At 40.5% G+C, this 14,723-nt stretch overlaps 1 protein-coding gene across 1 annotated transcript in view; it reads right to left on the bottom strand.

The window, feature by feature from the left end:
• Positions 1-14,723, bottom strand: part of MCTP2 (multiple C2 and transmembrane domain containing 2) — a 108,516-nt gene that overhangs the window by 53,447 nt on the left and 40,346 nt on the right. Inside the window, exons 10-13 of the mRNA XM_054388334.1 lie at positions 14,431-14,617; positions 13,569-13,662; positions 9,768-9,870; positions 7,306-7,408 (exon numbers count right to left, since the gene is read on the bottom strand). Of these exons, the coding sequence (XP_054244309.1) occupies positions 7,306-7,408; positions 9,768-9,870; positions 13,569-13,662; positions 14,431-14,617 (487 nt within the window). The remainder of the gene's footprint in view (positions 1-7,305; positions 7,409-9,767; positions 9,871-13,568; positions 13,663-14,430; positions 14,618-14,723) is intronic.

The following is a 14,723-nucleotide window of genomic DNA, read 5'->3' as shown; positions in this document are numbered from 1 at the left end:
CTAAGTGATTTCATGAGACACAGTAAAGGTCACTTTCCTTCCTACTGTTGCTCCACCCTTTCTGTACCAAAGCTCTTCAAAGCACATGTGGGTTTTCTGGCTAACAGCTGAATGGGAAGAAGGCTCTCACAAGGACCATCTTTACATCCTCAGTGGTGTCCAACCAGGAACTGCAGGGTCCTGCACCAGGGCCAGAAGAATCCTCACTATCAATACAGACTGGGGGATGAGGTGATAAAAAGCAGGGGGAAAGACTCTGTTTTAGGAGCTGGAGCTCAATCAAAGAGGTTTGTTCACACTAACTTGCAAATCAGCAACAAACAGCTTCCACCTCTGTTTCTTTGCAAAATAGGGGCTGGTTGTCTCTTGGGAAACTTTTTTTGCATTGTGTCATTATTGTTGTTGCTATTCCTAAACTGACCAGGGCAGAAAGTAATACAGTGCAAAGACAGTTTTACAGTCAGTTTTGTTTAGCATCTTTAATTCTAAGTGTTTGACCTGTAAAAGATGTGCAATTATAACTAAACAGCCCAAACCTAAACATTCATACAGATATCCTAGCTTGGTGGGCTTCTTCAGAAGAAAGCACAAGAGGGAAGGACTGGCTACAGACTGGCTTGTCTCCACTGTACTTTCATTTGGTTGAAAAGAGAAAACCCTGAAAAAATGTCAAACAAAAAAGTGTCTCTTACAGTCTTGGCAACGTCCTAAGCCAATGCGGTTCAAGGGAAGGTGTAGGGTAATTCTAACACCCATCACTGCATGGAGATGAGTTTGGTGGCATGTCTCAACTGTGCCCAGGAGAAAACATGCAAAATAGTTTTTAGTACTCCACATTTTCATTGCATGCTGCTCTTGGGCCAGAGTTCAGATTCTGTTCAATGTCTCTCTCAGCCTTGAGGGATGGATAGTCACATGAGTTTCATCTTGGATCTATTTCTTTCTCCTCTCCAGGTACTACTCTTCCCCCACTCTCTGCTGTTCATACAGACTGCTTAACTGCTCTCTCCAGCTGTGGAAAAGGTGAGCAGCCAGGGCTGGGGTCCTAGGATGAACCTCAAGGTCAAAAAGATGACATCTCTTCTATCCAAACACCTTTCACTACATCAGATTTCACTCAAATGTTCCTGATAGTTGCGTCTCAAATAGGTTGTCTTTCCTAACAATGTTTACATTTATTTAAGGGAACAAGGAAGGAAAGGAATAGGCAAATTAAATGTGAAAATATCTGCAGGTGAGGTCCTTAAAGAGACATGATCAATATTATTCCTTTATTGATGATGTTTCATATCCTCACTGAATACTAAATGCTTGCATTCTCTGAAAGCTTCTTAACAGCATGCAACATACTGGGGCTCAAGCACCAACCAAGACTGTCCATAACCATGAGATTAAAGTCAGGACAGTTGTGCCTACCCCACCAACTTGCTTCACTTTGCAAGGTTACCATCAGAAAACTTCTGGAAAAAAATAAAAGGTCAAGATTTTTGTTCCCAGGGAGTTGCTGATATTTGGGGCATTTCCCTATTCTGAATCAACAAAATATCAGTATTTTCATGGAAAAATTCGTATTTCAGTTCCTTCTCCACACAGGACCATACAGAAAACAGAAATAATTATCAGCTGGAAGAAAAGCTGAAATTCTTTGTGCATTAATTATTTGGACACTAGAAACAGAAGCAACTTCTAGCAGTGCTTTAGCTGAAGGAAATGTTTGGGTACACAAAACTGCTGTGCAGTCAAGGCCCAAGGTACAGCAGGTTCCTTTCAAATGAATGAATATATTTGCTAAACCCTCCTCACAGACACCCCCAGTAAAACAAATGTGACTAAACACAGTATTGATGTAGCCAGCCAATGCTAAATCTATTAAGCAGCAACCTTCTGACCGCTTGGGAATTTTAATGAAATAGCGAAAGCCGAGATTGATATGACACAAAACATGGAGAAGACAGGACCCTGACGCAGCAGAGGATTTTTTTCCTTGCTGTTGTCTCAAAGAAATATGGTGTAGTGGCTTTTTTTTTTTTTTGTTACATTGATTTTAAGAAAACTTCACTCTGCATCCAGCTTTGATGCAGATTCAATGTCATATATTGATGACCTGACAGAAGGACGCTAGGTTAAACCTCTGTACATCAACGCCCGTGACGTGTGGAAAGGGTAATGGCTACTCTCCAAGGGTAATTCATCTAAAGCATTTGGGACTCTGATACTCCAGCTTGAGCTCATTGCTGATGCACAATGTCATACCATTTACCCTGAATAACATAAAGCTGTCTTGTAACAGGCACACACCTTGAGCATCTCCCCTGTGAAGAGAGACTGAGATCCCTGGGGCTGTTTAGTCTTGAGGAGAGAAGACTGAGAGGGGATCTGATCAATGTCTATAATTATCTGAGGGATGGGTGTCAAGTGGAGGGGGCCAGGCTCTTTTCAGTGGTTCACAGTGATAAGACAAGGAACAATGGGTTCAAACTTGAACAGGGAAGATTTCACTTTTCAAAACCCACCTGGATGCATTCCTGTGCAGACTACCTTAAGTGATCCTGCTCTGGCAGGGAGGTTGGACCTGATGATCTCTTGAGGTCCCTTCCAACCTCTGATATACTGTGAGACTTACAAAGGACACACTTCCCTAGTAAAAAGGTGAAAGCAAGCCACATACTCAATCTACCTGGACACGAATGGAGAGGTATTTTTGTTTCTCCCCAGTTTTGCAAGATACTTCAAACTGGTTTTGTATAAAATACCTGTTCATTATTCCCAAAACTCTCTGCCCTAACCCTTTCACTTTTAACAATCCTCTGTGAGATCCAAAAGTAGAATGGGAATTTGGGCTCTTGGCAGAGGATTGATATCCAAAGACCAAATGGATCTAGAGCTGATGATCTGGAAATAAAGCAAGCAGCCACGTGAGGGCTTCCAGGCAGTCTGAGAAGGAGCTGAAAACCCTGGAAGCACAAGGATCCTAGGTGATACTCAAGAAAAACATCAATGCTGATACCATTTCACTGAGTAGTGTATGGTTAGGGGATAATTTAATTTCTTTTTTGATTTTATTTCTTTCTGGAAGAGATGTGGGAGGTTTTTCCTCCCGTTCTAAAATGCCTAGTTCACGAGAGGGATAAAAGTCAGAACAGACTGTCCACTTCACAGCTGCCTCTCTCTTAAATGCAGCATTTCCACTTCTCTCAAATCTGAAGCTTTCTCAATGAAAAAGCTGTGCACTTATGGTCAAGTGCTAAGTAATTGCAGCCATCAGGTGTCTACTCTGAGTCCAGGCCATGTTTTAAGTAATTATGCTTCTGAAAGGCATCCTAGTTGTTTTCAGTGTATCACTGGCTACTGACCTGGCTTGGTACTTGAAAACATTTCATAGACCTCTTCCTGTTTGCTCAAAAAAGGGTGCAGCTGAAGTCTCCTTTGAGCTGATAATTTAGCAGATAAAAATCAGTCCATTCTGTGCTACAACTTCACTCAAAGATCTTTCTACTTGAGGATATTTGATATACTCTGCTTTCAAATTCAGTGAAGCACACTTTATGCTTCCATGTCTCTTAACAACTTGCAGCCTTCTATAAGATAGGAGTCTCTTGAAGCAAAACCAAAAGGACAGACCTTCACAAAGAGAAACACCGTTGCTTTTACTAAGATCTAGGGCACAAAGGAACACAGAGATGGAAAGGACTTCTTTGATCATTAGTTCAAGTCCCTCAAAACTACCAAACTTCTAAACCTATCAAACTCCTTTCTTGAAGCAATGAAGTTTTTGCCCTACTTCTCCATTTTCCAGGATCTCCTTCAGTTTATAGCACAAAAGTTTCCTCTGTTCAGTGGTGTAAATGGTCCTCCCTTTCAGTCCCCACACTCTGGGAAAGCAAGCTCCCTCTCAGCCCAAAGCTTAGGCCAAGCCAGACTCGGTAGGTCACCCCCAGCAAGAAACTGATCCATTTTGCTGAGTATCTTGGTAGCACTGATCTGTCTTTTTTCCAGTTTAAATTCTGCTTCTGTAGCTGACCAGAGCTGAGCTTGAGACTAGGTCCCTCACATGTGCTTTAGAGGAGGACAGCAATTTGACATAGAGAAGGGCAGGATTAAAAAGACATACAATAGGTTGATTAACAGGGAAGGTAAAATGCAAGCATTACCCTCCCTCTGTTCCCCACCTACCTACAAATAGAGAAAATTCCTAATTCAGTGTAATGCTAATCAATGTCTCTGCAGTGCATTAATAATAGAGGTGTATGAGAAACAAAACAAATTGTGTATTCATCCAGTATCACTTCATCATGCCTATCAAAAGAGCAGAAAGTTCTCAGCTTTATTCAATTCATCATCTGACACTTTCAAACTCTTCTCATTCTACTCAATCTGTGTTTCTTATTTGGTGCTTGCAATAAGCCCAGATGATAGTCAAGGATGAACATAAAGCATGAGTAGTTTCACCCTCTCTGAGGTTTTTGGGCAGTACAGTTATTTGTGTGTTAATGTGATGATGAAGGTGTACAGATTTGCAAAATGAGTAAGGCTCCTGACTACATTTAACCCAAAATTTGTGGAGAAAACACTTGATGTCCCTCCAACACAGTTCTTACTCAAGAAAAGAATCCAGTCATCCATGAACAACAGCTGAAGTAAACTTACTTCATGTGTTGACAGTTCACAAGTCAAACCTGTGCATTTTTAAGAGAGGGGAGAAAAAAAAAAAAAAGGCAAGTCAGAGAATCACAGAATGTTAGGGGTTGGAAGGGACCTCCAGAGATCATCGAGTCCAACTCCCCTGCCAAAACAGGAATACCCTGGGCAGGACACACAGGAACACATCCAGGTGGGTTGTGAAAGTCTCCAGAGAAGACTCTTACAACCTCTCTGGGCAGACTGCTCCACCATCCTCACTTTGAAGTGTCTCCTCATGTTGAGGTGTAACCTCCTGTGTTCCAGCTTGTACCTGCTGTTCCTTGTCCTGTCACTGGGCACCACCAAAAAGAGCCTGGCACCTTCACCTTGACACCCATTCCCTCAGATATTTATGGACATTAGTAAGATCCCCTCTCAGCCTTCTCCTGTCCAGACTAAACAGCCTCAGGTCTCTCAGTCTCTCTTCACAGGAGAGATGTTTAAGTCCCACAATCAACCCTCTTAACTCTCCACTTGACTCTCTCCAGCAGATCCCTGTCTCTCTGGAACTGGGGAGCCCAAAACATGCTTTTATATTTTCAAAAAGATAGTTCAATACAAGGCAAATACTAGGCCTGATCAGATAGAAAAATTACATCTATATGACTTGAGAAGCTTCCTTGAGTCTAATTATCATTCTCTTCCAGCATATTTATCTAAATGGTTCAAAGGATACCTTCAAATTTGTAGTGAAAATTCCAACAGACATCAACATTCCCAGTTCAAGAAGAGCAGCTTAGGAAACTGCAGTTCTCTGAGCAGACTAATAGGTAGAAAATGTTTTTTAATCAGAGGCAGAGATGAATATATTTACACTAGATTTGACTGAAATAGGAGGCAGAGAAGTTTGGATGGGAAGGAAGAAAATCAGTTGGCAAGAGAAAGTATAAACAATTTTTTATTTTGCCTCAAACCTTGGACAAAAAGCCTATGCTGAATAGTTTGGACATTACCACACACATGCACTCCCCTTCTCTGCCTTGTTACATGCTTCCTAAGGGATACTTGACAAATGCCTATAAAATCAACAGAAAATCCAAATCTAACATCTTCTCACTGTGAGCCCACACAGCCTGCTGCCGATCATGCAGACCATTTGGCAAGCACTGGATCTGCAGGAGAGCAGCTGCTCCAGCCACTCTCTTCCAGTAACATCAGACATACGAGGACTTGGGGAAAAATTAACCAAGTGATCAAAAATGGAATAAAAGATGTTAAGAGGTTTTTTCCTCCCTGTAAACATCAAATCATCTTCCATGCTCAACTGACTCTAATATTGTTCTAAAACTGAAGATATTGACAACTCAAGCCACTAAAACAGACAATCTAAAATATCCCCAGCCTCAAAAAGAATTTGAAGTCCAAGCCATGAAGGGAAGAGGGCTGTAAAGCACACAACAGCAAGTGGGACAAGGAAGAGCTCAGTATTTACTCCTCAGCTTCTATAGCTTACTCTTGCTATGTCCCATAACGCAGGGGTTCCCCTGTTCTGGACTCCAGCATAACTTGGAAAGAGCACATGGTGGAGGAAAACAAACACACTTGCCTGAAGAGATTCAGAAGCCACATTCTTTTTAATTTGCATACACACTAAACACACTCATCTAGACAAAATAATGACAAAAGCAGAGCACATTAGCCTATTTCTTTACCACTATAAAGCTTTTCCTAGGCTGGGACCAACTCCTCTGAGTCGGTTTAAGAGTTTTCTAGGCAGTTCATTATTTATTCAGAAACATCAAAGATTTGTATTTCCCCTCTCTGGTCTGAGTTACAGCTCAGAAAGTTCTTTGTAAATATTACTGTAAATTACCAGAACATTCTGTGATACTACACACACACAGAGCTGTTCATGCTTTCTCAATCTGCTTTACTCACTCTATCATTACTAGCCTTGTTCCAAAACTAAGTCAGTCTTCCCAAACACAAAGCTGCTTTTCCCCCATTTCCCTATTAATGCCTTTCAATGACCCTTTTATATTCCCTTCTCTTTAGCTTGGCCTTTTTTGGCCATTTCTGAAAAAGCTTCAAGTCTCCTTAATCTCCAGAGTGACAACTTTCCCTCAAGCTCACTTTGTTTCCGTTTTTGATTTTATACTCCCATGGCAGCGCTCAGTCTTCACATGTTTGTTTACAGAACAAAAGGCACCAGTCTTTAAAAGCATTACGGAGTAGAAAACACTCCTTTTAGGTAATTTTATTCAGCTGTGCCAATAACAACAGCTATCACTAGTCAATCCTACTGTGATGTGCAATTACTTTCTTGGAGTAAAAAGAAGCAAGACAGAACAAAGACAAGCTTAAAATGTTACCTTCAGAAGATAATGTGGAAATATGCAGCACAACTCAATTATGTTTTCAGACCTCCATGGCACACAGTGCTGATGAAATACAGACACTTCTGCAATTTTCCTTCCCATCAACCAAATTTGTACTTAAATGGGTTGGCAATGCTTGGTACACTAAGGAGAACTATAAACACTGCCAACTAAGGCACACATAGAGCACACAACCTGTTTATCTCTAAATCTGCCTTGCTTTGTGCTATGGGGAAAAGAAACTCCAACTCCTTCCCAGAAAAAAAAACATCGGTGTTCGAATGATATAATGGCAAAGGTAACTTACAGACAGCAAAGGGATGGCAACTTTTCCAAGAAAATCAGGAGGTTTATCTCCATCTTCATCAAACACTGTCACTTCCAGAACATCATGGATGTCTTTAATAGGGCTGGAACAAAACGTGCAGGCACTAATAAATAAATAAGTCACTTTGATACACAGGCTTATAGTCTCCTCCACACTGTTTTACTAATTAAGTTTGTATTACCTTGGGGTATAAAACTAGCATTTAATTAAATTACCCCCCAAAATGAATCAGATGATGGCTATTCCCCAAGCTTTCCCCTCATGTTTCCATACCATAACTAGGTGAAGAAAATAACTAGCAGACAGTGACATTGTTTGTGCATTGATGATGCTGCCAGAGTAAAACTCAGCTCTCCAGCAGAGAAAGCTGGTGACTAAGAGAGGGCAAGGGCTGAATTAAAAATCAGGCTTAAGCATATTAAGAGAAACAATCCAGGAAACAAAACTCACATAACTTCATTTGACTTGAACTATTATCTCCCTGTTAAGGCAGAATTCTATTAGAAAATACATATCAGAAACTTATCAACCTTAAAGGCCAAGCACACACTATTTTTGTTCCATCCAGTGCAAATGATCTGATGTGGCAGCAGGCACTTGATCTTCAGTATTCATCAGATCATTAATAAATCAGAATCTCATTTGAGAAAAGTTGTCTCTGTGTGCCCGCAAAAGTATGGGTAGGAGAGACAACCTGTGAGTTGTATTCATTATCTCCTCTTTTCCTTTGTCCACATGTGAGAGTTAAAGAAAGAGGTATGTGGTACAGTACACATTTGTTCTAAGTGCAGCCCAAAAGAAAGTGGCTTCAGAGCAGTCCTGCTCCTGGAACCTTTGCCTGCAGCACAGTGGAGTTGTTCCTCACAGAGCAGAGTCTGAACCCAAAACCCACCCGACTGACTGTCTCTCCAGCTAGCAGTTGTAGCATGCTCTGTGATGGGATCCAGTGGCAGCCAAACCACCATGAAACACACTGTTTGTGAGACATTATGGCTTTAAAATACATTGAAACCTGACCACACTTCTATATCCATCTCCAAGCCATTATCATTTTCCATATGATATTACTACCAGTGGTATCAAATATCAAAAACTCCAGTGACACACACAGATGAGTGTCGCAGAAAATCTCAGTATGATGGGAAAGCCTCTCTGTAGGTACTGAATGCTCCAGCTCAAATGGATTCAACCACTCACAACAATCTCCTCTGCTCCAAAATAAATCTAAATCATCAATAGCTTTTAAATGTGATTAACTAGTTTGTTTGTTTGTTTTAATGGCCAAAATTCTAAATAGACATGTGAGAGCCTGACAGGCTCTGAAGATTTGGTGCTTGGATTAAGCATGCAACAGCGATAAGAAAGTCAGAGATAATCTGTAGCTGATATTTGAAACCCACAGGAAATATAGACACAAACTTTCTTTTTAAATAAAATAATTTGGGATTCTTATTAGATTTATTTTGTTGGCTGAACATCCAACGAGATTCATCTGCTGGCACAATCTCAGAATAAACAGTGATGAGCGGAAGCTTCTTGAGAACAAAGTAAAAGAAAGGCCTCCAAGAGACATGCATTCAGCTGCACCCATGAATTAAACAGGAATCCAGCCAGGTACCTCAAACAAAGTGATCAGAAACATTTTATTGTGCTCACATCCAGCCCAGTATTTACAAATGTTGCTTTTGCAAAAAGTTCATCGTTCTTGAACTGTTTTTCCAGTGGACAGGTGCCAATATCATAAATGCTCCATTGCTAGCCCTCACAGTTTCCTTCCTTGCCACTACATTCTTGAAGACTTATCTCACAGTTATTCACAAAAATCTTGGTCTGCATAAAGTTAAGGTAAAAAAAAATGTGCTGCTAACAGCAACATCTAAATCACCTTTTTCTTTTTTATTTTTTTCCCTATTAATGAAGTCATCAAAGCAAAGAATACTTTGTTTCCCATAAAAAGTTAAGCTTCAAATATAGGGTAAACTATGTTTGCCTAGTTTAAATTCAGAAGGTAATAGCAGAAACAACATGAGCTCTAATTTTCTGCTTGCTTACAAATTAAGCAAGGATTCTACCATGGTTCAATGAAACATTTTATTTTAAATTACAGAAAATGTAGGCGTGAGTATCTGGTCTCCACTTTCTGTTATATTATCTCTTGGATCCAGCTATGACTCCATTATGTCTCATCATGATTCTTCCTATAAATACCACAGTAATTTTTCTTTTAATGACTTCTATTAATAAACTCCATGCAAGAACTAGTAAAAGGCAAAAGGCTTTAATTGAGTTACATTTGATATTTCTCCAACATCCTCTCTGACTGTGGGAAAAAAAAATATGACCTATCTTAAACTTGACCTCTGTATTTTCCCAAAGTCGATAGCTTTTATAGTTAAGCTGCTAACTGCTTGGTACTGCAGTGTGTTGGCAAATTCACTTACAATGTGAAAACTTTGTTCCACTCTGGATTGAGGTTCTTGTAAACGGTGTGCGTTTGAAGGCTGTCGTTTCCCAGCTCTAACACACAGAAAGGATCACTTTTACCTAGAAAATATCAGAGAGATGAAAAAAATATTTGAAATAATAAATGGAGTTGACTAGTTATTGTATTCAGCATGCACACTCCTTCTTTACAGTCAGGCTGAGGAAGTGATTGGTGAAATAGAGGTAGGTCCATTAAGAAAACGGCAAATTGCCTGGTTGGGTTGCAACGACTTGCTAAATAAATAACATCTCTGATGCACCCTCAGTTCTGGAAACTCTAACACTTACCTTCCAAAGCATTCAGGTTGCTCCATTTAATACCTGGAGTCTGAGGCTCACAGTGAATCATCTCTAAGTCTCCATAGCAAGAAAGAAAACTCTGCTCACATTGACAATTACTCAAACAACATTACATACTGCCATCATTCTAACTCAGGTGAGCATCAGTGCTGCAGCTGCAGCTCTCTGGTTTACCCTCTGCTTAGAGCTGTGGTCTTCTTTAGCTGCTTACAGCATTAAGTACCCACACCTCGAGAAGAAAAGCACAGTGCTGTCTGTATCACCAGCATTTCTTCTATTAGCTCCACATGAGCAAGTCCTCGAAGCTATGAAGACCCAACACAGTGTCACAGGTTACACAAAGCCCAACATCAACTGGAGAATTCATGCAGGTGCCAGGTATCACACTTAAAGCAAATGAACAAAACCAACCCCCAAAACAAAAATCCATCCAAGCTCCTCTCAAAAGAAGAACGTCAGTGTGGAACACATTATGGCAAAGAAATGTTTGCTAATCTTTTTTTTTTTTTTGCTAACTTACATTACACAAATTTGTAGCTTTGACAACTTCTTGCAGCTCAGCAGTTTCCACCACGAGCAGAGTACCATTTATCAGCACATCTGGCTCACGATCTGATTTAATCTCATCTTCTGTGCTCGTGTCTAACTCAGCCGCAGACATTCCAGCCTAACTTTTACACAGGCAACTAAATGTCTCAGGGATTTAGATAGCACACAAACAAGATATTTAAGCAAAAGCTGTCATTTCCTTAATCCTTATTTTTGGTATTATTAATGCAGAGCTCTTAAGGTTCTTACTCTAAGAAGTTTAGAAACTAAACAGGAATCTTTTCAGTATGTAAACAGTGGGTATTAACTAGTCAATACTGGTAAAGTTTACAGACCACGTGTATTACTGCAATCTATTTGTCTTCTCCATTTCAGCTTACATGCCCATTCTTTGATTAAGGGTGGAAAATGCATGCAAGCTTTCAGAGGAACTGCTTGAAATGCAAACTGGTATATGCCCAAAACAACCCCACTGTGCCATTTGCTATTCTGAATGCCATTTTTTGGTCAGTGAGCAAATGCAATATTGAGAAGAACCCTCGTGCGTACTCAGAAAACATCCAACAAAGCACAAAAAGTCATTTCCACATCAGCAAAACTATTATCTAGCAATATGAAAGTAACAGGGGTAGCTGTGGCTGAAGAGCTTCTCCACATTTGAGATAGCTCTGCAGAAACTAGCCTGAAATTTATGTCAAACGGTAAAATATGGATTTTTCAAAACACTGTTCAAAACCAAAGCAGATCCCACGTTGTTTTCTGATAGCTATTATTATAGTAGGCTAAAAACTTGCAATTAAAATCTAGAATGCTAGCGTGTAATTAACTGACAAGAGAAATCCCACATGGCACCAAAGTGCACTCTTGACTACGGGGATAAGGCAGAAGGTGGCGTTACACTTGTCATTGGATGACTGGGCTGCAAAAGTTCACCCACACAAGGCTCAGGACTGCTAAGGGATGGGACAGTGAAGGAATGCTACCTGCTGACATTGCTCCTCTATTAAGCCCTCAGAAATCTTTGCACCTCTTACTGTCTCTGTGGGTTTTCTGCCTTTATCCAAATTTGAGCCAGACTTCAAATTTACTTTTATCAATAACAATAAATCTGAACGGTCTCCCTGGCAATGCAGGAAATATGGCACTGCTCTAGGAGGGCTCTATTATGGAAGCCCGTAATTGCTGCACTAATCATTTATGAATGGCTCAGAACAGATAATTAATCTTTATGTCTCTCATTTCACGATCAGAAATTATGCTATTTTTACCTAAAATGGCTGCATCCTTTCGCAATTTGGTGGGTCTATTACAGCATAATACTAGGATATTTTCAGCACTGCCATTGAAAAACAATTTGTCATTTGCTTCATGAATCAGGCTCAAAGCCTGGGTTATTTTGAATATAATGACAGACTGAGTAACCTTTTACTTAAGCAGAATTTCATTCTGTGCTATGCACAAGGAATGTGTGTCACATACTCTGCATGAAAAGTCTTTGAATTGCAGAATCAAGAACCTGCGTTGTCTCTTCCAGTGCTCATTATCCACTCACATGCTCCTGCTTAGGCACTGAGGAAAAGGGGCCCAAATCCATCACTGATAAAACTGCAGTGATGTTTTCCCAAAGGACACATACCCTTCTGGGTTCAGCTCTTTCCCCAGACACTGTCTATGTTAAAACCTCACAGATTTCTAGATAGCCCTAGCCTTGCTGTTTGCCAAAGGCTCCCCTTTGCTGTAAACTCCTTATGAAATTAGCTAGGAAGGTGCAGTTACACTCCTAATTCCAAATGGACACACACATTATGCCAACCTAGAAATGCACTCCTGCACAAGCTACCTTTCATTAATGGCAGAGTTTCTGTTTGCTTTCAAATGAAGTTCTTCAGTTCTTTACAGTCCTGCTGTCTGCAGTAACCTTTTTCCCCACACCAAGGTTAAGAAATGAATTGAAATTGAAATAGTATTGTGATTCATCTTGGGCTTTCTCTTTTGGTCCTTATTTTAGGAGCAGTGTTGTCTTGTTACAGTATTTTGAATGAATACCAGGGAATGGGGCAAGAGTGTTTTCTCTTGAACATCTTTCCTGCCTTTATCAAGAAGTTATCTTTAAAAATTACTTGTGTCAGCAAATGCACAACACTCAGTGCTGTGTTTCTGAATTATGAGCTGCTGCACAATACAGAGGGGAATTAAAAGGTCTCCAGAATCTGGGAGAAGATAGTGATAAAAATAATAGTATCCAGGCAGTCACTACAGAGAAGCCTCTATTCCACAGACCTTCCCTGGAGAAATAATGTAAAGTTGTATTCTTAAAAGGTGATAGCATCCATTGCTGTCAAGAGCAAGCACAATCTGAGGTGCAGCTGAGTGGAAAATTCATCCTTTCCTTGGAGTAAGAGCACTACAAGACCATGCCAAACTGAAGCCTCCAACAAGCTGAAAGAAGAACCATCACACTCACATCCCCATTGCTGGCAACCTTTGTTTTTCGAGGGAGGGCCTGCAGCACCTCCCAAATCCCCCACCCAGCCCCATGTCACATGCTCCCAAACTCTTCCAGTCTTGCTCATGAACTCATAAGGCACTTGATAAAAGATGGAGAGGCGAAGGTTGCTTTGCTGGCACCATCACTTTATACATGTTCTTGCTGGAAAATACAGCAGCACACCACGCCAAGTGTTAAGTTATTGATCACTAAAGGGGAGATCAAATCTCCATCCACTGGACTTTGCCACATACTTTTGGGATTAAAAATGCTTCGGTTCCTTGAGGCCATGTTTCACCTCTGTAGAAACGCTGGGAAGATTTACTTTTTCTTGATGAACTGATAGTACAGCACAAAGTCTAAACTGGCACTCACAATATATTATGCTACCATCATATGCTGCAAAATAGAAATAAAATACCTGCAAAATCTGCTGCCAGCAGGTCCACTGCCTTTAAAACTTTGACTTGTAAGAAGCCAATGTCCTTTATGTCCTGAAAGGAGTTCTTCAGACACTGCAAGAAGAAAAGTATAAGGATGTTGTTTCATTTGTAACTATGAAATAGAAACTATTGAACTACTAAATCATTACATTTTTATATTCTGTGGTGTTTCAGTTGAGCAGCTGATGTACCCATAAATAGCTGATGTACCCATAAATACATGCCCACTATCCCAGTCTCACTGCATCATAACCCTCATGACAATTCACACTACCTGCTTCTAAAGAAATTCTCCAGTCACATAAGCTGCATGTTAACATTATGGTGGAGACTGGAAGGAGCCCTGCATGTTTATGCAAGTATTATCTGCCAATTAAAACAGAAAATGGGACACAGGAAGACCTGGAGAAGCTGCATGGGTAAGGAAAGCAGTACACTCAAGAGTGAGAAATCTGTCCTCACAGTCTTTGATTTATCTGGCTCAAATTACTCATGCCTCAAGTTTTGCACCCTACGTTTCAGACACTTATTTCTTCTTGCCCAGCTTTTGGGCACTGAGAAATGGAAGCCAGCATATGGCTTTATCTTCCAAGAGCTGCAAGTCTAGAACATATCCTCCCCAAAGGAGGAAAGCTAATTATGCTACGATCTCTCTGTGATCTTCACAGTGTGTTTCCTTCCCCATGATAATCCCTTAACACAAGTCAAGTTTGCAAAGAAAAAACATTAGTTTAAAACTCAAATACATCTAGACAAATTGCTTGGGTCTGTCTGCCCTGCCCAACTCCTTGTTATTCAGAACTCAAGGGGAAAAAAACAAACAAAAAAAGGCAAACTCACATAGCGCTGTGAAATCTGTTGCCGCTCACTGGGGTCTCCCAAAGGGCAAACACACAGATCAGAGATAGACACTCCTGTACATGGGGCAACAGCAACCAGCATGAGCAGGGATCCTGGATGTTTTTCCAGAGGCAGCTCTAAGCAATGGGTCTGCTTCGTTGGCAAGGCAGTAATGTCAACTTGGCACCTGGAACAACATTGCCAAGGGTTAATAAGAAAAAGGAGCTGGGGGAAATAAGTGAATAAAGAAACATTTATATGGATTTCAGTAGCAAGCAGGCACCAAAACTTAT

Source organism: Indicator indicator, chromosome 16, assembly GCF_027791375.1.
Source record: "Indicator indicator isolate 239-I01 chromosome 16, UM_Iind_1.1, whole genome shotgun sequence".
Taxonomy (NCBI): Eukaryota; Metazoa; Chordata; class Aves; order Piciformes; family Indicatoridae; genus Indicator; species Indicator indicator.
The sequence above is the reverse complement of the archived record's forward strand: the minus strand, read 5'-3'. Positions and strand labels throughout refer to the sequence as shown.